At 37.7% G+C, this 26,003-nt stretch overlaps 1 protein-coding gene across 3 annotated transcripts; it reads right to left on the reverse strand.

Annotated features, from left to right (window-relative positions):
* Window positions 1-1,966: 1,966 nt before the first annotated feature.
* On the reverse strand, window positions 1,967-19,551 carry LOC140240880 (2-aminoadipate transaminase-like). Of its 3 annotated transcripts, none has more exons than XM_072320658.1 (9): window positions 19,289-19,551; window positions 12,839-12,957; window positions 12,175-12,329; window positions 11,217-11,372; window positions 9,568-9,841; window positions 8,276-8,390; window positions 5,609-5,680; window positions 3,726-3,829; window positions 1,967-2,339 (listed from the first exon to the last, which is right to left on the reverse strand). In XM_072320658.1, exons 1-9 carry the CDS (start codon window positions 19,487-19,489, stop codon window positions 2,204-2,206), a joined length of 1,332 nt encoding a protein of 443 aa, XP_072176759.1. In that variant the 5' UTR covers window positions 19,490-19,551; the 3' UTR covers window positions 1,967-2,203. The 3 variants fall into 3 exon arrangements, with proteins under 3 accessions (XP_072176759.1, XP_072176760.1, XP_072176758.1); XM_072320659.1 differs by lacking the exon at window positions 19,289-19,551 and adding an exon at window positions 18,187-18,293; XM_072320657.1 differs by lacking the exon at window positions 19,289-19,551 and adding an exon at window positions 15,483-15,760.
* Window positions 19,552-26,003: the final 6,452 nt, after the last annotated feature.

A 26,003-nucleotide genomic window follows, 5' to 3' on the forward strand; every position in this document is an offset into this window, starting at 1 on the left:
AAACTTATCTGGTCAGGAGACCGATTTGTTTTGGAGCATTTTGAGATCAAAAGAGTTCAATAGTTTCAATAGTGGTGCTCGAATATTATTCTTGAAATCCCCCCCCCCCCCCATTAATTAGTGGGTAGGTATAGAATGTTACTGGTATGTGATGATGGAATATTGTGCCCTAGCAATAGTACTGAATTGTATGCAGCTAACTACTTACGTTTACTTACTTAGTGCTTAATACTGATGTTTCTAAGTTATGTTTTTCCCTTCATGCTACCAGACTAGATTCGAAGTAATGAAATGCATTCACTAGTCCATCCAAACTGAAGAATAGTAAAGTTACTCGAGTGTTTTAAAATACTGATCAATAATGACCAACTCTCACAGAATTACAAATCATGCTGTTTAGAGACTCAGCATAGGGTCTTTGAAAGGCATGCATGCATTGCACAAAATTACAACAAAACTTCAGTAAAGAGTTTTAAAGCAAGTCACATTTCAAACAAATCTTATCCTAATCAACACCTAACATCTTTTATCTTGATCAACACCTAATTCTTGTATGGAAGCCATATTGCATTCATGAAGGAAACAAGATATCCACTATCTAGAAGAGACATTGTTCTAACATCGTACTACTGTCAAATACTGGTAATATTATTATGTAGATTTGTTTGTCATACTGGTAAGCTCTTGTCCTGATTAATGCACACTTTTTCATTAACGTCACAATAACAAATATAACTATGACAATGGCACTGGCCAGATAGCTAAATGACCAAGTGGCCAACAGATTACCAGCAATCTGACAGATCACCAGCAATCTGACAGGTCACCATATGAAAACATTCTGGGTTGTTTTCTGTAATGACCAGTGCAAAGTCGCAGTCACAATAACTACTTTGATTGGACTCTCAGGTATGGCCAATCAATAAAGTCTAGATATACATACATATGAACTGAATAATATATAAACATATTTTTGGCAACATATTATGGGACACGAATACACACACACACACACACACACACACACACACACACACACCAACTCTTGGCCTATTTGAGCAAGCCCAACAGATGAGGCTGAAGTCAATAATATATAGTGAGATACCACGTGTCTGGTTTTACAGAGTAGTCAGATAAGTCTGCTGCAGCTAAAATTGAGCAAGAAACCAAATGTACACAAACTGATGAAGGCCAAGTTGAAAATAAAACAAAAGTGAAGGTACTCTCAGAAACTGTCGAATACAACATGCATCTTCTAGTACCCTGGCTGTCTCTTATATGTCTCAATCTAACGGAAGAATAAAGTGTCTTCTTTTATATGCCATGCGTGTGGTCAAAAACAAAACAAACCAAAACAAAACAAAACACCATGGCAGAGGTGTCTTTTACATTTCCTCGTTCTGCAGGATGCTCAATGATTGAATAACATTTCTAACAAGACAAGAGAATAACAAAAGAATATGACAGCCTTGCTAAATTGGAAGTCACTGTTGCCTACTGAAATGCACGTGACACGCTGGTATCTCTGTGATCGGCTTGGAACCGCCACGACTCTGTTGTGTGACTGTTTTTGGCAGCCATGCTGCGGACCCTGTTTTCAATGCCTCATCAAAGAGGGAATGATATATACAAATACTGTAAAACGATAAATGTTCGCGTGCATTCTAATTTCGTGAATTTCCGCGAGCGCCAAGATTCGTGAAATTAAAATGTACATGAAAGTTGTTGTCTACACTATATGTATTGAATGCCAGTGGCAGTTCGCGAAAATTTCATGCCGCCAAAAAGGCCGTAGGCTCCAATTCGCGAAAATGTAATGGGCAAATATATAATGTTTTACGGTGTTGAGTACAGTGCACACCTGTTATAATGAACTTGGTTATAACAAAATTCCGATTACAACGAAGTAAACATTTGGGCCACAACATCAGCTCAATGTTTTTTTATTGTTTATTTGTTTGGTTATACTGAAATTTTGATATAACAAAAGAGAACTAACAGTCCCGAGGACTTCGTTATAATGGGAGTCCACTGTATTAACAGTCATGACCTGAGAACGTACAAGAATACACTCACATGGAGTTCTACCATGCAGCCAAAAGGGGGCTGAGCATCTTGCCAAGAACCACAGAAAATGGGGGCTGGTTCTGCAACCCTACCACTCTGAAACGGAACAAAGGCATGAGCTATCGACAGATGTTTCTCAGGCAGAGGATGTGGTCGACATCATCTCCTTGACGGCTTGGCAGAGCTTCCTGGTGCCGTCGGCCAGCTGGTCCGGCGCGTAGTGGGAGAAGGCGATGCGGATGCAGTGGTTGAAGAAAGGGTTGACGGAGAAGCTGTGAGGGGGTGGATCCAGGTGGAAAAGCAGAAACTGATTATTAACCCATCGAGGATGGACTGATTTTGCTTCAACACACATTTCCCACAGACACCTGCCTGAGTATACTCAGGACTCATCCTCAACGGGTTAAAGGAGACCTCTGGATGATTTTCAAACTTTTACATTTGAACAACTATGAATTTGTTATACAAGTACAGAGTTTCAGAATTTATAGTGATTGGGATGACAAATAAGAAATGTTTTCAAAATGAATAACAAATTGCAATGGACAAGGATGATGACATGGCAGCCTCATCATAAGAATGCATGAGTTGGGGCTCAAGGGAGCAGAACAAAAGAAGATGACATGCATAGATTCTACACAGGGGAACTTGTTTAGCAAGTGGTATTGTAATGGAATGACACTGCTACATTTTTGTACAATATGTGAGCCTCCTATGTCATCAACACTGTTCAGTGTAATTTGTTGAAGAGTATTCATAGTATTTGTTTCTCTACTCAAGGACCTCAATAAATTCCACAAATCCATATTTGGAGCTGTCGATTTGTGTACTACATGATGTGAAATTATGAAAGTCGTCTGGAATGCCCCTTTAATGTGCCAGCTCTGTATGGTAGTCACCTGAAATGCACACCCAAATCCATTTTGCAATGGGTATTGAGTATCAAAGCTACAACTTCACAACAGAAGGGTAGTGCCAAGTTAATGATATCAAGATATGGATACAGATGTATCAATACAAGGAAATTGATATCTGAAATGGATACTTGGGGATAACTATCAAGTTATGGTTATAAAATCAAGATGTGAAAACTTTAAGATGGGTTTATGGAGACCCTGACTGTCTAACGATGGATATCTAAAATGGACATTGGAAGGCTATCATTATTGGGCAACTGGAGATAACTATCTGGAGAAGGCCATCTGAAGATGGATATCCAGTAATGGATATCTAAAGATAGATATCTAGGATAACTATCTAGGGACAAACATTTTTGGATGGATATCTAGATATGGATAGCTGGGTATGGATATCTAAAGATAGATATCTAGGATAACTATCTAGGGACAAACATTTTTGGATGGATATCTAGATATGGATAGCTGGGTATGGATATCCTGAAATGGATACTCAGAGGCAATATCTGGAAATGGACACCTTTGGATAGATATCAAGAAGTGGATATCTCGAGGCTGATATTTAGAAATTTATATCTAGTGATGATATCTGGAAATGGATACCTTCACACAGATATCAAGTGATGGATATTTAGAGATAATATCTGGGCATGGATACCTTAAAATGGATATCCAGAGATGTATCTGGATATAGATACTCTCAAATTGGTATCTACTGGTGGAAATGGATGAGGAGCTTACTTCTTTCCTTGGGCAAAGTTGATTTTGTATTTCTCCTGACACAGCTGATACAGCTTTGGGACATCAACAGATTTGGGGAGCTCCATCCAGAAGAAATAGCCACCCTGATGAAGACAGTGCAGAAGAAATACAACTGCAGTAAGTCTAAATCTACTGTAATATAACAGATTGGACACCAGCTGCTTTAAAGGGATAACATAGTATTGGTCGAGGTCAGAATTTAGCTTTTAACTTTTTGCGAGATACTTAGAATCCACATTATGAATTGTTAAAGAGCATACAATTCTAAAAGGAATTCAAAGTTTATTTGATGAAAATCAGTTTTGAATGGCTGACACATCCAAAAACAAAGTAAAACAAAGCAATCCTAACAAAAGGTGGGTTCCACCTTTTATTTGGATCACTTTGTTTTGGATATATCAGCCATTTTAGAATCAATTTTCATTAAACAAAACTTGAATTCCTCCTAGAATTATATACTCTTCCATATTTAATAAGAGGTATCTCATTATGTCAAAAAGTCACCATCAAAACACATTTGGAAACCTGAAGCCTCATTTTGACCAAAACTGTCCTATCCCTTTAAGGAGGGTGAATGAAATGTGGTGGCTCCCATTAAAAAAAAAAAAATGAAAAAAAACAGCAGAAAAAAAATAAAGCAAAACCAAAAAAGAACAACAATAGCAAACACATCTGATGGAAACAAAAAAAAAAAAAAATTTTGACTGGTTTAAAACAGATCCTTATTCAAGGTTCCAATGGCAGGCCATGCGATAAATTATCACAGTGAAACTCATTGGCCCAAATTCACAAAGGTGGTACAATTGAAACCATGGTTTAAACCATGGACAAAGACCGTAGTTTTTTTATGGGGTGCCAAGTGTCGCATGGCCTATTTCGTTACGATATCAGTCATTTTGTCGATTTCGTCGACGAAATGTTAACATTACAAATGACTAATTTCGTAATAATAAAATAGGCCACGCGACACTTGGCGCCTCATACAAAACTACGGTCTTTGTCCATGGTTTAAACCATGGTTTCAATTGTACCACCTACGTGAATTCGGGCCATTATCTTTGGCAATTTATTAAGTATTACTGCACTTGTTGTGTAAGGATAACAGGATGCCTCATGCATTCACCAAATTGAAACGAAAATTTTCAAATATTTTCATTTTCTAACTGCTATAACCTTTGATTATTTTGAGCTGAAATGTTACACACAGTATCCCGAGTTTAAAAATAGCTGTAAGATCTATAAAATCTGTAAGAAACAATGATCCTACTGTTATTTTATACAAATTTTGAAAACTTTGCAGGTGTTTGTCACAACATGGAAAGGTTGGTATTCCATATTTGTGAAACACCAAAGCGCATCTCAAATAAATAGGTGTGAATTCATAAAGGTACTTCGAATAAAATCCATGGTTTAGGAATTAGCCTGTGGACTATAACAAACTTGGAATGGGCATTCCCAGCCAAGTATCATACATGCTTATGCAATCAAAATTAACATAATTCATGTATATAAATGGCGTAAACTATGTATCAGAAGAGTCTGGCAAAGAGGCACAGAGCAGCTAATATTGATTACCAATCGGGCCATGAATTAAATGTTGAATTCATGGTCGCATCTTGACGATTGCACAATAAATCCTACACATGCATATCAAAACTAAGTGAAAGATATGTCAAGCAGTCAATAACGAAAAGATATCTGAGAAAGAAAAGTCCAAATTTGGCACTCACCACTACAAGGCTAATTTAAAAACCACTGACAAAGAAAAAAATGAAAAAACCCCCTTGGAGGATTGAGTGAAAATATTGCAGACAAACACTTTCATCTCAATGAATGATAATTTCTATTTTGTAGTCTCTCACCTGAGGCACTCTGTATTTCACTTCTGTTGGCATCTCGTCTTTCAACACTGCAGCAATGGCATTTACAGATGTCTGCCAGCGAGAGAGAAATATAAACTCTGGGATGAACATATGATAATATAACAAGAGACCCACGGGTCACGCGCTCACCTGAGTATCGCAAGTTCACCTTCCATGCATTCTTGCAGACTCTCAACTAAGAACATTGGAAACTTATGGTGGGAGTAACTTTGAGAGTGGGGGCATGGTGTCATTTACATATTCCATCACACTGGTAAAAATACCTACCAAGTACACTGTACTTTATAGAATGTTGGATTATGCAGCTTGGGGAAAAAAGACTAGAGAAAATATTACTGAATATTCATTAATTTAGGAGGTTTGGACCCCCTGGGGCCCCCAAGGAAAGCATGGTCCCCATTCAAACACTTTGAAATCTTATCCCCATGGGAATGCTACCGTTAGTACTTGCCAAGTTTGGTGAAAATCCATTATGTTGTTTTCAGCAAGAAGATCAAAATTTAGGCCCGCACTTGGACCCCCCCCCCCCCCCATCCCATCGCTTCCTTGGGTCCCAAGGGGGTGGGGGGGAGGGCACCCCTGATTTTCCCATGAACAAACTTGAAACAACAGTCATCAATATACTGACTCACTGTATCAACTTAGCTCAATCACTTCTGGTTCCAGAGAAATTCTGTCAAGATTCCGTTCTATCCCCCTAGGGATGCTACCTGCCAAGTTTGATGAAAATTCGTGATAGGGTTTTCAAGAAAAAGACAAAAATTTACAATTTTGGTCCAAATTTAGGCCCCCTGGGGCCCCTCAGAAGGGACATGGTGCCCATTTGATGGGAATGAGATTCTTTCCTCCTAGAGATGCTACCTGCCAACTTTGGTGAAAATTCATAATGGCATTTTCAAGAAAAAGATGAAAATGTACAATTCGGGCCCCATTAGGACCCCTCCCAACCCCCCTCCCCTGGGTCCAAAGGGGGGCACCCCTGATTCCGCCATGAACAAACTTAAAACTACAGTCATCAATGTACTAATTCATAGTATTGACTTAGCTCTATCACTTCTGGTTCTAGAGAAGAAGATTTTTTAAGATTCCTTAATTTTGAGGGGTTTGGGGGGCCCCCAGGTGGGGTAAGGTGCCCACTTGAACAAATTGAGATCCTATCCCCCTAGGGATGCTACCTGCCAAGTTTGGTGAAAATCGGTCAAGGGGTTCTCAAGAAGAAGATGAAAATGTAAAAAGTTTACGCACAACGGACAACAGACGACAGACGACGGACGACGCACGACGGAAGCCGGACGAAGAGCGATCGCAATAGCTCACTTGAGCCTTCAGCTCAGGTGAGCTAAAAATGTAGGTTTTTTCTTTTTCTTTTTAAATCTGATAAAATTTTAATTGCTGCGCTTGTAAATTTTTTGTCTCTTTCCCTTTTAGACTCAAGTCATTTCTGTTCCAGAATTGTCTGTTAAAGCTAATGCCACATTCCTGTCATAGTGTCATACTGCAAAACCAGAACTTTTCGTGTGCAAGAAACTTTCGTGAATTCTGTGAGAAGCCAAGATTTGCAAAAGTAAAATGCATGCACAAGTTTTTGTCTACATAATGCAGTGAAGGCTATTACATGTTGTATACTTGTAATATCTTCATGAACATGAATTTGCAAAAGTTTCATGCCACGAAAATGGCTGTCAGCTCTACTTCACCAAAGTTTCATACCGCAAATGATTCTGATTTTGCAGTATGTTATAGCTTCTGTCTAGTGGCTCAAAGGTACCAACCACAAGAAATTTGCAATCCTTCTTCTCATTCTTAACAGCTTACCTTCAACTTTAACTGCTTTTTATGACAAAACACATCTCAACTGGAAGGATTTTTCTACTGCTGATATGACTTACACATACAAGTATCAAACAAACATCTTATCAGGATGTCACACTAACTGATATGTTATTCTTGTGTTACAAGGGATTTTGCACTATCTTTCTTTTCCTTTCATGAATTATTCTTCATATTCTAAAACGCCTCCAAGGAGCACTTTATGAGAGCATGTTCTCATTGTGATCATTTTACTTCTTCATTTGCCTATTCACATACCTACAAAAATCTGCCAGCAGCGAAGAAAACCTAAATCTTATATTTACCCCCATCATTTCAAGTACTTTTAAAACTTAATGTATCTCTCCCCCCCCCCCCAAAAAAAAAAAAAAAAATTCAGAAGCTATGAATAAAGCAAGCACAGAATGGCTCCCATGCATATCGATTCATATGTGTTTGTTCTCTTCTATTAATTGTAAAGTGCTTAGAAACATTTTCCTCTTAAGTATCGTATAGATTTTGCATATTATTGTTGTTGTTGTTGTTATTATTATAATTTTCTTTATCATTATGATTATGATTATGATTATGATGATGATGATGATGATGATGATGATGATTATTATCATTATTATTATCATTATTATTATTATTATTATTATTATTATTATCATTATTATTATTATCATTATTATTATTATTATTATTATTATTATCATTATTATTATTATCATTATTATTATTATTATTATTATTATTATTATTATCATTATTATTATCATCATATCAGTGAAATAGAAAATTAAAGTTCTAAACTAACAGGTAAACATGACCAACCTTAAACATGTCGATGACGTCGTCCAAATGGTTATCGAGAAGACCACTCTTCAGCAAGGTACCCACAATGCCACTGGTGAAATGGTTGAACGAGCCCCCACTGTCAAGTAGCTGGCTGCAGAGGTTGAGAAGCATCCAATGAGATATTTTAAGGTGAGTCACATTTGATAGGAAAAAATCTCCACATTTTTTAATACTGTTGACACAGCGAAACACAGAGTGTCACAAAATTTTGAAGACATGTACACATGTGTACATTGCTGTCTATTCAAAATTTTGATCATCATGTAGTACAAAAATGTTTTCTTCATCCTGGTAGTAATCTCTCTTGGTATTAAGCGCTGTTCTTCTATCGACTTTGCCAATGATGTCACGCCGGTATATTACTAGGCCCCGATTTTGTACATTCCCGGACCATGAGGGACTCACTGAGGAAAGAATCTTGTCCAGGGATGCACCCACTGCATGGGATTTGAACCTAGGATCTGTATCTTTAGGATGCAGCACCTTGTCCACTGTGGAACTGTGACAGTTCTTCTTTATGATATTGCTGTACATTTGATCATTAGTTTGTGGGTTCTTTTGTTTTGTTTTTGCATTCTAGTTAAAAGACGCTAGATATTGCAGCGGTACATTCAATAATGAATGTTGTCACTAAGTACTACACTGACAAGGGTAAAGGGACTATCTATCTCACTTGAGGAGACATTGCCACAACTTGTGCATCTTGAAAAAACAAAAAACAAAAATGGCTTGTGCTGTCACCAAGAAGGCAACTCCAGGGCAATATCCGAGACATCCTTAAATAAGGTGACAACTGATTTGCCCAGAAGTCGCCACGACATCTCCGACATGTCTTCTCTGCCACTATAGGATGGTACGGGGCTCACTGCATGGTCACAGAGATGTTTCAGAGACGTTGCGGACAAAATTAGTTTCTGCAACTTGGATACAACTACGGAGACGCCGCAGAGATGTTTCCAAAACCAGCTGGAGACTGGATAAAGTCTTTAAAAAAAACTGAACATGTTCGATTCTCTTGCGACTCCCTGGAGACCTGGCTAGTCTCCAGGAGATACTGTGGAGGTATCATCGCAACCAGTGAGACTCAAGTCGCCATCAGGTTGCCATCTAGTCTCCAAGCCAATGAGATACCCGCTTTAGAACAGAAATTTATTGATGGCAATAAGTATGACAGGTCATTCAATCTACAATTTAAACAAATAATTTGACATTTCAACACCAAATTTCAGAGTGATTTTCTATCCATTATATTTTAAGCATCTTCTTACTTCTTTAAGAGCATTTTCACAATCCTGTCTGAAGCTTCAATCCAGCCTAGTCTCATTCCAGGCCCCATGAACTTTGACACACTGCCGTTGGACACCACATGACCCTTGAAGTCTGCATCCTCGGGATTGTCGTAAGTGAGGAGTCTCGGCGGGGACTGGTACTGCTGCCCGCTGCCTTCGTCAGCGGGTTGCCACGACAAAAGGTTGTAGACATCATCACAGATGACCAGTACGTTGTATCTCCTTGCAATCTCAATGATTTTGCGGGCTCTCTCTGCAAAGGTGAATGGCATTGGAAGATACGCTTCCATGTTACCAAAGTAAAATCAGCTAAGAGAAAGCATGCAAGCAAACTTAAGGCACACTTTATCTTAGCGCTCATGATGGACAAAAGAAATAACTAGATATATCGCTACGGCGACTGATATGCCTCCGCCATAATGCATGGTTCTCCTAATAGGTCTATAGTACAATGTCTTGACAATGTGTGATGACAGTTTCACACAATTGGCAAAATATTAAAATGACAGGTTTGCCACAAATGTGCTGAATGTTCACTTTCCTAGAACTAGGTTCAATTGGATGAATGATTAAAATGTCAGAGTGCAGGTATTTGGGGAACTGATGATTTTTACTTGACTTTTGACCCTTTTATAAGTTTATGCATTGAGTAATTTTCAAGGTATTGAGAAAAAGTATAATTTCAGTATCAAATGGGAAAATAGCATTATCTAAACCTGGCCTTTGACCTTTGACCTCACAGTTCCAAAGAGAATCACTGTTAGGTAGAACATGCATAAATATGTAAGTTTCACGATGATACCTTGAGTTACTTTTGAGATATGGAGGAAAAAGTGCAATTCAGCACTTTCACTTGACCTTTGACCTTTTGACCTTTGATCTTTTGGCAAGAAACTTCCCACAAAATATATATTGGGTAATACATGCATACATCAAGTTAAAACAAAAACCTTCAGGCATATTGCATTTTAAGGAAAGTAGTGATATTTTGAGGAGTTGACCTTGACCTTTGACCCCCTGACCTTTGACCCATGACCCCAACTTCCCTAGATATTCACTGCCCATCGGTACAAGCATATATACTAAGTTCCATGAAGATATCTTGAACCATTTGCGAGATATGGAGAAAAACATGAAATTTCAATTTTTTTTTTCACAAAATAACCTGTGACCTTTGACCATTGACCCTGTGACCCTAAAATCCACACAAAGTATTATCCCCCAAGAATATACCCTCATACCAAGTTTGATGTAAAACCACCACACGGTTCTTGAGATATCGACAAAAACAAAACGGGACGGACGGACGTACGGACGGACAACCCGAAAACATAATGCCTCCGGCCACTTCGTTGCGGAGGCATAAAAACACTGATTTTGTTCCCTGTTTTCTGAAACTGTACTTTCTTCTCTCATTGCTCCATAAAAGAAACTCCTAACATCACACCCAGGAAATATGGTGACACCATACAATTTGTTATTACAATTCCAATGAGCGGCTAAGTCAAAGTAAACAGAGCAAAAGTGAACTGCAAATTGGGGATGCCTACACGGTTTGAAATAGCATACAAAATCGAAGTGAAATTTGAGGTTGTATGGTGTACAGTCAGGCTGGCTGATTACCTCACCTGGTGATGTGCACGTCGAGGTAGGATTGTGGAAGGTAGAGACTAGATAGAGCATACAGCTGAATGGCCTGCCCTCTTGTGGTGACCCATCACCAATGACCTCCCTCAGCTTCTTCTCCAGCTCCGCTGTATCGATGCCATCTTCATCCTTGGGGACTGTGGGCAGGGGAAAGGAGGATGAAATGATAATATAATCCTACTAATTCCAAATGAATGCCCGCCTAATAGCCTATGTATTCCATGAACATCAAGACATTTGGCTCAGTTTTGTAATTGTGACATCATCAAAATAATACTCAGATTATTTGTATGCACAAAGTGTTGTCTTTAAAATCACATTTCCAACAACAACAACAAAAAATACACACACACATCATCATCATCTGCTTTCTACTTCAGACATCTTTATAGCATGGATATGAAAACATCATGCAATATGAGAAAGGGAGTTTATTTCTACGTATGAAATACAGACATTATCAGTCCGAATGCACAGAGATAGTTTTTATCACACCCAAAAAGTCCACGCACTATGCAACAAGCAAGAAATATGCGTACCTTTCACAAGTGCATGTTAGTGCACCTTCATAATAGGATGTCCGTTGGCATATACTATCTGTCATGCACATTTACATAGGTGAAATGTGCACAATCTACAGACTAAATTTAAAACTACCTTGGTGAGTTAAATTCTTTGTTTCTTCTGTATATTGCATATTACACAGCCTTTCTGTATGTGACGCATGTAAAGATGTCCATGCTGTGACATCAAGGTCATGTGACCAAAACTGCCATTTAAAGTAAGGGTCCCAAAAAAGGGCAACATACTAGTACATAGTAGATGAGATTATCTACCAAAATCTAAACCACTGCACCATTTGGAGTCCCATCACCAAATTCCTTCCGCCCAACTTTCTCCTTTGGAAAAATTTTCTCTCGAGTTTGGGTGAACACTCACCTGGAACCACTTTCAACTGCTGATCCATGCGGAATGAGGCGAGAGCTAGGAAGTACGTGGGGTCTTCTACAAAGACCACGTCCCCCTTATTGAAGAAGTGTGAGGAGACAAAACCCAGACCTTGGCTGGCTCCAGCTGTGCAGAGTAAGTTATCACTGGAAAGAAACAAATTCCTCTCTCTTAGCTTACATATGTATTAAAAAGGTGGTAGTTTCAGTTGAGATGGGAGATTCAGATTTTAACCTTTTTGTGAAAAAAAAAAAATAGAACCTACTCATGAAATATTGAAGAGCATACAATTGTAAGAGGGATTCAAAGTTTATTTGATGAAGATCGGTTTTGAAATGGCTGAGATATCCAAAAACAAATTTAAAAAAATTGGTCCTTATAAAAGGTGGATCCCATCTTTTATCAGGACCTTTTTGCTTTTGGATATGGCCATGTCACTGACAATGCATCTCTTCAATTCACACCAAAAAAAAAAAAAAAAAATGTTAAGAAGAAAACAATGTCAATAGATACTATATACACATATATCTAAATCTCACCTTTTTTTGTGGAAAAAAAAAACCTAAACAAAAATTTAAATACAATTGATAAAACAAATTGAACATCTCATTCCATAGAATGACATGTCTGAGAGAGGCAACATGCATCGACTAACCTGTGGACTGGAGTGCCATATCTCCGTGTCAGAAACTTGGCAAGCTGGATGCGAAAGGTCGGTTCTCCCTGGAGTGCTCCATACTGCAGAAGGTCACAATCTGCAGCAAGTTCCTCAGCCTCAAACATGCAAACAAACAAACATAGCAAAACTTAAATGATGTCATAGTTTCAAGATCATATGACTCTTGTTTCTAAAAAGGTATTTCATGTGTTTGAAAGAGTTCTTCATTTAGATTAAAGGGATGGTCCGGTATTGGTGGAGATGAGAATTGGGCTTTTAACCTTTTGCAAGATGCCAAGAAAACACTTATGAAATAGTACAGAGCATGCCATTTTAAGAGGAATTCAATGTTTACTCGATGAAAATCGGGTTTGGAATGACTGAAACATCCAAAAACAAAGTAAAACAAAGCAATCGTAATAAAATGTGGGTCACACACTTTACTAGATTCCCTCTGTTTTGGATATCTCAGCCATTTCAAAACCAATTTTCATCAAATAAATGTTGAATTCCTCATGGAATTACATGCTCTTTCATATTTCATAATAGGTTTCTCATTATCTCACAAAAAAAATATTCTTTCTGGTCAGTTTTTTCTGTCTTTATTTGTTACAAACTCAAAAAGCTGCATCACTTCGGTGATCCCTCGCATTTATCCCCAAGTTGAATTATCCTTCGGGTTTATGCCAGGTTCAAGTGTGTGCGTGTGTGTCACACACAAACACACTGCTATAGCTTCTGACCACCCGAGCATTGAGAATTAAGGGTTTCTGGGACGAACACTGCACTAGGGCTTTCTATAGCTCAGTCGGTAGAGCACCGGTCTAGCAATCCGGAGGTCTCGGGTTCGAATCCCGATGGAATCCCTTTTTCTTTGCTCACTTTTCCACTAATAAAAAAAAAATGTTAGAAACCTGAAATTAGGTCTCAACCAAAACTATACAATCCCTTTAAGACAGTGGAGAGATAAGGATAATCCAGCAGTACACCAGGTGACAGCCTAAAATCAGCCCCCTCAGCTAAGATTACAGGGCTGCAAAACTCAAGATGAAAATGTTAACTGCTGCACACTGAAAAAAAGGAAAGAAATTTTTAACAAACAAAGCAAACATACAAGTACCTTTAGGACTAAAAACAGGTCTTAAAGAGCATGGTATATGGAATATGGTACAAAATGTGCATATTGAATATACAAAATCACATTATTTCTTAATACCAACATGATTATTTCATGTCAAAAACTTGTTTCTTATTATAGATAAAAAATATACAAATATCATGAAAAAAAAATCTTTTTGACAGCTTTGCTGGTGGCAGTGAATTCATTAGCCAAAGGACCCATGCTGAGTTTGAGGAAAGCTAAAGATCAGCCCAGCAGTGTATCACCACGTATAGGCATTGCATTGAATGGAAGGAGTACAGAAAAAAAAAAAAATGTCACTTGTATTATCTCTCTGTGTATTAAAAAAAAGGTATATATACCTTGAATATATTTGCAAGGAAATACTGGAGTTTGTAGTTATTGTTCAAGGATGATACATTGCATCCACGGGAAATGGTGAATGCTCACAATACATAAATGTAAACATATCCATCAGCCATGGGAGAGAATAAAGACTTAAATTGTATACCATGCATAATATGCTGTTGGTGGGCCGGTGCCATCACATAATGCAAGTCATTTGTGTGTGTGTTGTGTGTGTTTGTTGGGGGGGGGGGGGGGGGTCACACAAAACTCTTCTTACCCGGCCAAGCGAGAAAAATTAGCCGTGCGAAAAATATCCACTTTTACAGTATATGAATCCATTATGAAAAGGGATGAGGGCTTTCTTCCTGTACAGCACTACAGTATACTTAGCAAAAAAACAAATTATGATTGAGTGAATGAGTTTTGAGCATTGATTTAAAATTGTCTACACTTCAAGTGTTTTGAGCATGAGAGGGGCGTTTGTTCCGGAGAAAAGGAGCAATAACAGAAAATGCCCTATCACCATAACGGGTACAAGTGCAAGGACCATCACTTTCAATTGCAGAGCAGATGAAGAATGGAGAGATTGGGTTGAAGTATAGAAGCGGAGAGAAATCAAGTCTTTGAGATAAGATGGGACAACATTGTACCAGGGGTCCCTGGTTGTACATAAAATATCTAAAACCACAAGAAATTTAGAGGTGATACCTTGATGTACAAAGAGCCAGTGAAGGGATCAGAGAATTGGAGTAAAATGGCCTGATCTTTTTTTGTAAGGGTCACAAGCCCAGCAGCTGCATTTTGAATTTTTTACAGCAGTGCAATATTTGAGGCAGGGAGGCCAGCAAGAAGGGGATGACAGTCCATCAAGATGAAAAGACACTTTTGTAAAATGCAAATGGCTATCCCACCAGAAAATGTCATTTTAGAGTTTTGATTGGCAAATGCAGAATTCCAATGGTTTAGTGGTTGAATTCTCCCTAGAAAGAAAAAGGTCCTTCCACCAACCAAACGTTCAGCAGGTTTGATTGCACACACACTCAATTTCAGCTTCCCATTATTTAAAAAAATAGAAGAAGTAAGAACAGTAAGAAACTGCATAGGATGTGGCATTTAGTACAATGAGCAAATCAGCATCACATCAAAGCAGGTGGATAATGGCCTTGAAATTACCATCCGCATCTGCACCGCTTTCTGCAGCAGCCCAGCCGCGCTTCTGAGAATGGCTTTCCCCGGTGCCCCGGCAAACATGGCGGTCATGTCGTCCGACATGATGCCATGGTGACGAAATTCGTGCACGAAATAGCCACACTTTTCTCTCTCCTCCTTGCTCATCACCTCCAGTGCCTCGAGCGGCACACGCCCACAGGAACTCATGGTGTCTTGTTAATGTTGGTCCTTGCCTTGAGGGTGGCGTTTGCAGAAGATGTAGGACTCTTGTCTCGTCTGCTTGGTTTATCGAGCTGCTCACAAAGTAAGGAGACTCAGCTCACACACATTTATCAATATTATTATCTCCTCAAAAATGCTGGTACATATCTGGAGATCATCAATAGTTGTTCAAGGCCTCACCAATTCATGAAACTACAAAGCACGCCTTATCCCCCCCCCCCAAAAAAAAAAAAAAAGAAGAAAATGCTGGTACATAACTGGAGATCATCAATGGTAGTTCAAGGCCTCAATAGTTCATAAAACTACAATGCACACCAGCTCTAAATAATTCCAGTACCATTTACCAGAAACTTGCATTATACTCTGTTATAAAATGCTGAAAGATTAACCCAACACATCACATACAATGTATGCTTTGTATACATACATACAAATACAGTTCAGCCCCCAATATTGTAACATTCTGGTTTACACATCATTAGCATACATGTAGATGTTGGCTTCAAACATTGTGAACTTTGTTCGCTCACAGATTGAGTCAAGAGTTTAGTCTTGTCATGTGAGGAATCAAACGGTCAGGATAGAGATTTTAAAAAAAGTAGAAATGGTGAGAATGAGCCTTATGAAGGTTACCTCACATACAATATGATTTACGAAAATATGTAACGCATACTCAAACTTGTACAGTGGTGTGTTTGCTTCATATTATAAACACATTTATCACCAATGACTTTTGGCTTTCTGCCCTTGTCATATAATAATTCCCCCATCCATTCCCACCCCCTCAAAAAAACAAAAAAAAAAATATAGAAAGAGGCATCAAGCAAGAAAAGAACGTACATTGTAAGTTATATACTGTGTCATGAGGGTTCCTCATTTCTATAAGAAATAGTTTTGTATGGTACTAGTGATCACTCTCTCACAGCAAAACATTGCATGATCAATACTCTAGTATGACTAATTATGTTTATCAGGTACAAGTACAGCATCGTTCATTGCCCTTTAAATTTGCCCATTAATGAGTCTTGCTGGCTTAAATTGCATAATGTGCTATAAAATACAGAGCAGTTATTTCACTGGTTCAAATACCTGCTTACTCTTGAAAGCATTGGAGGATAGGATTGGAGGATATGACACTAGTTAGAAACTCTGCAGGCAAATTGACGTACAATCTAGCACTCCTGATACTGAATGCCAAACGTCATGATTGCTCACAGCACAGATCTTTTTCTTTATCCATGTCTAAACATGTGTTTTCAAGATTGACCTAGTTGTAGCGGCGCAACAACTTCCACCCCCATGGTCAGCGGAAGTCGTATTCAGCTGAAATATCACTTAAACCTGAAGTATCGCTGATCTCTACTCTAGTACTAGGTAGTTTTCTACGTACTGTAGGTGGCAATTAACCTATGCAGTTATGGAGCGTGCAATATCTCCATCTGGTACAGCAAGCCTGAAATCAGGAAAGCGGACAGTCTTGTCTAAGCATGAACCTACTACATACACATGGACATTCATCATTTCATTAATCAATGCATGTCTCTGTCTATGGCAACAGTGTCACAGAAGCATTTAAACGGATCATATAGTTTTGGCTGCGACCTGTCTTCATGTTTCTAACAGTTTTTGGTGAGATATTGAGAAACCTCGTATGAAATATAAAAGAGCATGTAATTCAAAGAGGGATTCAAAGTTTATTTTGATGAAAATTGGTTTTGAAATGGCTGAGATATCCAAGACAGACTAATCCCAATAAAAGGCGGGACCCACCTTTTATCAGGATCGCTTTGTTTTACTTTGTTTTTGGATGTCTCAGCCATTCCAAAACCAATTTTATAACAAACTTTGAATTCCTGTCAGAACGGTATGCTCTGTATTATTTCATACCAGTAGGTGGTTTTTGGTATCTCGCAAAAAAGTTATAAGCCCAATCCTCATCTCCACCAACAATATACCATATCCCTTTACATTCGTCTCTGCTTTGATCGGAGCAAAATACAGTTTTGAAAGATCTATAGATGTGTAGAAGATAATATCTGTCTTAAATCAAGGAAAATGCATGGGCAGTTGTGGTATGTCACCAATGGTATATCACCGCTCAGACATTTTCATTTGCAAAATGCCGGAGAAAGCTAAGTTTTAAGCGAATTGATTATATTGATAATCTCATTTTCCACCTTTTCTGCATATTTTTCCACAGTAAAAACAGATAGTAAGGGGAGAGATGTCCGTCTTACTATTAGGCAAGGTCATATGTGTGAGCGCTAGCGAGCGAATCGGTAATTTTCAACCCAATGACACAAAATTAGTCATGTTCTGAGGTCGGCTGTTTCTCATCATTGCCGTTTATTCAAAGACATTTCAGTCTGAAAAGGTGCATCAGCCAAATAACACTGGAATTTGGGAAACAATTCTTTTTGTCAGTGACAATGCACAATTATGCAATCATCATTTTTTAAACATCTGTATTGGTACAGGTACTTACAAATTTTTGTATTAAAATGATAATCAGGTGGCTATGGATCTCGTACTTCAACATGGTTGTTCTCGTTGATGAAGGTCCATTCATTAGTAGGTCCATGGTCCACATAAACATCTTCAGTCACTGGCAATGTCCCACTAGCCCCATGCCCCATAAACAACTTGAACAAGCAAGCAGGGTAAAATGGATGACTACCGGTATATGAAGAACTTTAAAGAACAGCTTGAAAGGTAAAATCTATATAAATGCCCTCATAGTCTTTGAAGTGATTTGACCAAGAAACAATACAGTAAATAGAAATATAATAAATTCTACATTACTGATGTCATCAGTACAAATACAATAAATACACAAATAATAAGCATTTTTCTCATAAGAATGACACAGGACAATGAACAATGTGAAGTGTAAAATAAAGGAAAATGTTACAGGGCGGGAGGGGGTGTTTCACGATGTCGAACTTAATCTAAGATTGACTAAAAATTATGGTATGCCACTGGTTTCCCTGTGCAATTTCATGTTGCCATGTCAATGACAATGCAATTATCCGTAGGGTTTTATGTACACCTGTACATAAAACCCTACCGGTAATTGCATTGTCATTGACAATGGCAACATGAAAAATCTTCATTTTCATTACAAAGCTGAGCAACATTGAAGACACACACAGCATACCATCATTTTTAGTCAATCTTGAATTTAAAGTTCGATTTGAATTCTTCTTGAAACATATACCCCTGACCCTGAGCTAGACTAATCTAACCGTCTGGAATAGGAAGGCTTCCCACCTCCATGCTCGGAAGCATACCAGTGATTACCAGCCCAAACACGATGTAGCATACATAGCAATGCGGGTTAACATTCCGAAATACAATCATGATAAAAACATGGCAAAGCCATCAAAGATACATTGTATAAGATTAATAATAATATGCCAAATACTGCAGTCTGTACTCATATGATCCCAAACTGCTCTCCGATCGCACGAACGTCCCGTCAAAAGGGAGCCTACTCACGATATCCTACCACTGACCTCTAGACTAGTGGTATCCTACGATACACAGCATGCAGCCAGCCCTAGCCCCTATCGCTACTCGCTACTCACCAGTCGCCGTGAAATAGCCTCCTGCAAGCCCTTGGTAACACTATGCAAGATTTTAGACCCTGGACGGCCAGAAGCAAACGCAGTGATATTGCCTTTGTGGTATTCCATCTCTTTCTGCTGACTGAAAAAGTAGCCATGCTGTGCTAATTCTGATGCCGGCATTTTTTCAAGAACTTCTAAACTAACGCAAGACTGCTCCATTTTGTACGAGTTTCTGTCTTCCCAAACAACTTTATACGATTACTAGTGACTAACCATTGCTAACGACGTACTTAATCAACCGTACTGGTCATTCCCATGCAGGGGGTCAGAGGGCTGGGGCGTAGGGGTGCATCGGTGCTATGCAGAAAGGTGATCGGTGCAATACTAGTAACCCGTCCCCGCAGGTCCAGGTGGTCCAGGCTAGTGTGGCGCCACCAAGAGTGATCACAATACTCGTACTCAATCCCTGTCACCCTGTTGCAGCTTCGGAGGTGTTGCATGCTTGGGAACGCACTGCATACACCCATGAGGGGATATGTGGAGGTGAGGGGGAGCTTAATACACCCCTGTGAAAAATGATTGAGGTAGCAACCCTGATGTAAATGTGTATATTGGGTCCGCGTATACTAAGTATTACATGCATTACATAAATGTCATTCCGGTGAAAATCTGAAAGTATGTTGCACCCCCCCCCCCCCGAAATAAAAAAACAAAAACAAAACACATTTATATTTGGATACCGTTATGAATAGGAATTCATACCGGGGTAATAATTTCATTAGCGAGCAATGACGCAACAATAAAGAATTACTCAGTAGTTTGTAGGCCCTATTCTATTTTTATTTCCTGCATTGTGTGCTAAGTAGTGGATCTACATTTCCTTTATCCTATGGTGTGAGAAAGCACATAGTATTTGACTCGCCCATATCTGTCACCCTTCCTCCATTACTATCCTTTGTTTTGAAACTGAGGTAAGCTATAAAGAATATCTAACTCAATGGACTCAGTATACACACCAAGGATGCACACGCAGAACAAGAGGTAACAGAGATATAGGCCTACATTTTATAAATTCAATTCAATTACAATGCATGGTTGGGCGTCACGGGGGTGAGGGGATGTGCATTGGTGCGAACGCACCCCCCCCCCCCTTTCAGAACCGTAAAAAAAAAAAGTTTTACTTATCATGTATGCACGCACATGGTCTCGGAGGTGGGGCACCCTCTATCCAGACCGTTTCGCTTCTTTCTCTCCCTCTCTCTCTCTCTCACTCTCTCTCTCTCTCTCTCTCTCTCTCTCTCTTTTCTTGTCAGCTGAAGAAACCGGGTAAGTGCAATTAATATAAAGTTGCGCTGAGGGCCTTTTTTATCATTCTTTTTTTTTTATTTTACTTGCTAGCTGATGTAACCCGGAAGTGGAACCATCAATAAACGCACCCCCCCCCTAAAAAAAAAGCTTGTGGCGCCCCTGGAATGTCAGTTTATTTAGAATTTTCTGCATTGAATATAATGTATAAAGGAACACACAAACAAACACAATATACACCTACTTATTGACTAACTGAAATATTTTTTTGATTGATTGAGGCCAATTTATAGGCCACTTATTCGGCAAAATAAAACACAAAAAACATGTAATAATTGCGTTTACAGTGAGAGCCATGCAGCCTTGAAAGCATCTTGTGCTTGTGTTAGATTGCCTACACATGAAAATAAAACTTTGCAATAGCAACATACAACTGGTTCTGTGTGAAATCAAGTAAATAAAAAAAAATAATCACATTAATACATACACTATATACGAGGGTTAAGTGCATTACCATATGCTATACTTCGTATAGCATATGGTAATGGGCACTTAACCCTCGTATAGCATATGGTAATGCACTTAACCCTCATTTGTTGTGAACAAACAAACATAGTATACACTCACACACACACACACACACACATGCAGTATACATACTACTCTACAACTCAGTCATGGCTAACTGTTCAAAAAAAGAACGCTTCGGTAAGCACTTAAATCTAGAAAGAGTTGTACTGCGTTTCAAAGCAGTACTTATTGAATTCCATTCACTTACACATGTGAACCTAATAGAGTGGGATCGTACAGTCAAACGAGTAAAGGGATACCGTAAATTACTTCGGAAACGAGTGGAATACGTATGAAAATAAGAATTTGTTAGAAACATGTTATCAAATACAGAAGGGAGCATACCTCTATGATATTTAAACATAAAGATAAGGATATTCAATCTGACAAGTTCATGCAGTGGCAAAATCTGTCATTTAATAAACAATGGCAGACTGGGGCTATGGGGCATTACTTATCAAACGTATTGTTCGTTTTTGAAGAAGAACAAGCTTATTAATATGTACAGTATATGTTTTTCCCAAAATTTCATTACAATAATTTAAGTGTGGCAATAGAGTTATAAATAATAATCAATATTTTTCTTGGTAAAAAATGTTTGAGTTTTGATAAAATCCCAACGGTCCGTGAGATTTTTGAAGAAATATTGGATATATGAAGTTTCCAACTGAGGGATTCATTGATAAGTATACCTAGAAAAGATATTGATTCAGTTCTTTCAATAACATTATTATCTATCATTAAAGTATCACTATTTAACGATACTTTTTTATTCACAGAATGAAAAATAACATATTTTGTTTTGTTATAATTCAAAAATAACTTGTTACTCTTGAACCATTCATTGAAGTTGTGTATTCACTGTCCTTATCAATAAAGCAATATTCTTGTGTGAAAACATAACCACTGTATCATCAGCAAAAAGTGAAAACTTAAAAACACGAGAACAATATCATTAACATAAATAAGAAAAAGCAGAGGACCCAAAACAGAACCTTGTGGTACACCAATATTTACAGAGAGATAAGAGGATATGACACCATCGACCATCACATACTGTTTTCTATTGGACAAATAATTTTCAAACCATTGTAACTGTACACCTCTCACTCCACATAAATACAATTTCTTAAGTAGAATCTTGTGGTCGATGGTGTCAAATGCTTTTGACAAATCCATGAAGACTCCGCAACAATAATTACCATCATCAATTTTCTGCAAAATATAATCTGTGAAGGATATCGCTAGAACATGTAGAGAAATATTTTCGAAATCCAAATTGTTCTGGTATCAATATATTATTTTTGGTTAAAAAATTAGAAAGACGATTGTACAGTAGTCTTTCCAAAACTTTAGCAAATATAGAAAGAATAGCAACCGGCCTATAATTTTCAACATATTCTGGATTATCCTTCTTAAATAACGGAACAATTCTTGCTATTTTGAGATTATCAGGGACAACACCAGACTGCAAAGATAAATTATAAATATAACAAAGAGGTTCAACAAAACAATAGATGCATTCTTTTATAATTCTTGGCGCGATATCATCAGGACCGCTTGCCTTTGAACTTTGAATAGATAAAGATATATCTGCTATTTCATGAGTAGATACTGGTGTACAGCAAAAAAGAGTTACTGTTTTGATATGAAAAATAATCAGTAAAATCACGCGAAGTGTTCGATACTGATGATGAGAGTTTTGCCCCAACATTAACAAAATAAGAATTTAACTGATGCACAATATCCTGTCTAGATGAAAGCTTCACATCATTATGATACATACATTAAGGTAGTGAGTCATCTTTCTTCCTTCCAAGTACATCATTTATACATTGCCATATTTTCTTCATATCACATTTTAAAGAAGTAAAATTATCATTATAATATCTATATTTTGAATATCGTATAATGTTTGTAAGTCTATTTCTGTATTTCTTGTAATTCTCAAAATATATAACACTTGGATTCTTCAAACTCAATTTATACAACTTATTCTTTTCATTTATAGATTTCAATATACCTTTTGTAATCCAAGGCTTTCTACAACGTGAGCTATAGTATTTAAAGGAATAGACCGCAGTGGAAAACAACTATTATATACAGAGGAAAACATTTCAAAAAAGATATCATAACTTTCATTTACCCCATTCTGGTTACAAACATTTAACCAATCAATTAACATCAATTTTTGTTTAAATAATGATATATTTTCATTTGTTATGCATCTTTTCCTAGTATATTTCTTTCCTTTATCAACCACAGCCATACATTTTGTTTTAAGTATAAAAGACTGGAAAATGATCGGAAAGATCGTCATAGATGATACCAGTCTGTATGGAACTGATAATTCAACAAAACATTTGTATAAACATTATCAATCAAAGAAGCATGGTTGGTATACACACGAGTTATACAGTCGTATAACCTGTGATTTTTATTCATAAAAGGTATCTCCCCTCTCTTCTCCGTATATCAATAAAATTTATGGTATATGGCAGCCTTCCAATCTTGTGTGTCATCGTCAGGATGAGCCATGTGACGTGAGCCTATAAACATTTAAGGTCACTCAAAGGGAAAAGAAAAAAAACCCACATTTTATTCGACTTTCGAAAAAAAAAGTCCATTTTCGGATTAACGAACCCTTTTCATTTTAGATTATGGAACAATATTTCATTTTCGGATTAACGAACCTTCGAAATAGTGGTATACCTTCGGAGTAAAGAACTCTTTTTCATATTCGGATTAGCGAACCTTCGAAATAAACCTCCGGAGAAAAGAAGTCTATTTTATTTTCGTATTAACAAACCTTTGTATTAACGAACCTTATTCTATTATCCGATTTAAAAGGAACCGTAGTTCGTTTTCGTAACGAACATTTTTATTTGGGAATACGAACCTTATTTCATATCGGATTTAGAACAAACCATTCGTTTCGTAACGAGCCTTCGGAATAACGAACATCACCCGGGAAGGATTTGTGAAATGGAGTGACCAGGGAGGGGTCCATCTCCCTGGAGTGTCAACTCTTCATAATCCACGCAAACATAATAGGAACATATACAGCATGTTTGGATTCGACAGCATTGACAATGGGATATCTAACATTTTCTTTTCGCTTTGAAGTCTTGCTCGGAGTCATCCTCTGCGCCGCTCTTTAGCCCCAAGATGAAATTCGGAGACAAAGAAAATGTTTAATGGCATTTCGTTGAACAAACTGCATGACAAAATACAAAGATCGTTATTGATAAAAGTTTAGGAAAAGATATGTTTTTGTGTTTCTGTATACTTCCCGTATATAAACGAAATATGCGCAAATCGAAATGAAATGACAACCATGACATGATTATAGGTCCTCTTAAAAGATGAGTCCATGATGCGCACATTTTGCGCAATACAATAATAATTTTCTATCCTTTAATCTGGCATACTATTAAGAAAAAAAAGAAGAACTCCACTAAAGCGTATTTTCTACTTTTTGCCATATAAACCCAGATTCTTATACGCCACAATATTATAAAATGGTAAAAGCGCCCTATAACTTCGATGGTAGCTGCACCCGTATCAGGGTCGCAAGAGTATAACAACTTCAGTTGGGGTGACGTGGATGTATTTTGTAATATTCATAATAACGGGCTTGCCTATAATATAGATGATAATTTTGTTACGTGGATTAATTGTTGTTGTTGCTATTCTAATTTTCAAGGCGCATGTCATTCAGTTGTAAATATTCACTCCTATATAAACTGTAACATACTAAAAATTTATGTCTATACACCAACATTTATTTATTTTATTCATTTATTTATTTATTTCCAGCAATAGGGTGGATATCCCTTTCAGCACCCACTCAATGTATATACTGTATGTTAAAATTTACACAAAGCAACAACAATGATAAATACACAATAAAAACTTGCACATTATGGGTATAATATACAAAAAGTGACTTACAGTCCAATGTCGATATATTCTTTTGCTAGTTTTCATTTAAAGAAAACAGATTCAAATCAATAATGGAGAAAGAAAAAATGATACTTTGCATTATTGCCGCAATTTGGAAGATTCTGAACAGACTGCATGTCATCACCTGTCATGCATGGACCGCTTTAAAATTTTACGTATTTTCTGGCTAGCCCGGTTCGGGTGAGTTTGCAGGCACAATACATGTGCTTGTATAGTTTTGGCGCACACCATAACAAGTGTTTGTGCCTGCAAACTAATACCAGAAAATTGTTGTGGTGAGGTGTAACAGTTTGGCGTTGAGACTCTTACATTGAAAACTGAGTACATACAAAATAAAGCATACAAATATATCGAAATCGGGGGACTTTCATGAAAAGTTTTTTTAACCCACAAAGTCCTGTGTGATTTTTTCCTGCTTTAAAAATCAATATTAAAGATTATTACGCCCAACTATACACGGGCTTTTTTTAAATGAGGTATTGGACAGCCGGGGGGGGGGGGGGGGGTGGGGGGCTTATCTGATCCCCCAAGATCTCGGTCGTCTATCGCGCGATGATTGTGAAAATCGGCACGCACGTTGCCAACTATGAAAAATATCCAAGAATAAGTTATTCGTTTTCCCCAAAACATAGTAGTTTTCTCTATAGATTGTGCTAATTCATGCATAAAATATGTGCGTGTGCATCATATTTTAAAGCAATTGGTTGAGAAGGTGATTCATGTTTTAACTTTTTGTAAGATGACGTGAAACCAGGAAGGTGTATAAAAACACTGAAGAGCATACAAAGGTCAAGTTCACCTTCTTAGACACGTGGATTGAATGAATGCAGCAATATTGATAGAACACATCAGCAAGAGTTTGAGGAAAATCAGACAATCCGTTTAAAAGTTA

The sequence above is a fragment of the Diadema setosum genome, chromosome 17 (assembly GCF_964275005.1).
Source record: "Diadema setosum chromosome 17, eeDiaSeto1, whole genome shotgun sequence".
NCBI lineage: Eukaryota > Metazoa > Echinodermata > Echinoidea > Diadematoida > Diadematidae > Diadema > Diadema setosum.

Coding starts and splice junctions, on each gene's coding strand:
- LOC140240880 (XM_072320657.1), bottom strand. CDS start 15,686: ATGAGTTCCTGTGGGCGTGTGCCGCTCGAGGCACTGGAGGTGATGAGC. Junction 9,842..11,216: donor CTCGACGTGCACATCACCAG/GTGAGGTAATCA, acceptor TCACCTTTGCAG/AGAGAGCCCGCAAAATCATT. Junction 2,340..3,725: donor AACTTTGCCCAAGGAAAGAA/GTAAGCTCCTCA, acceptor ACCCCCTCACAG/CTTCTCCGTCAACCCTTTCT.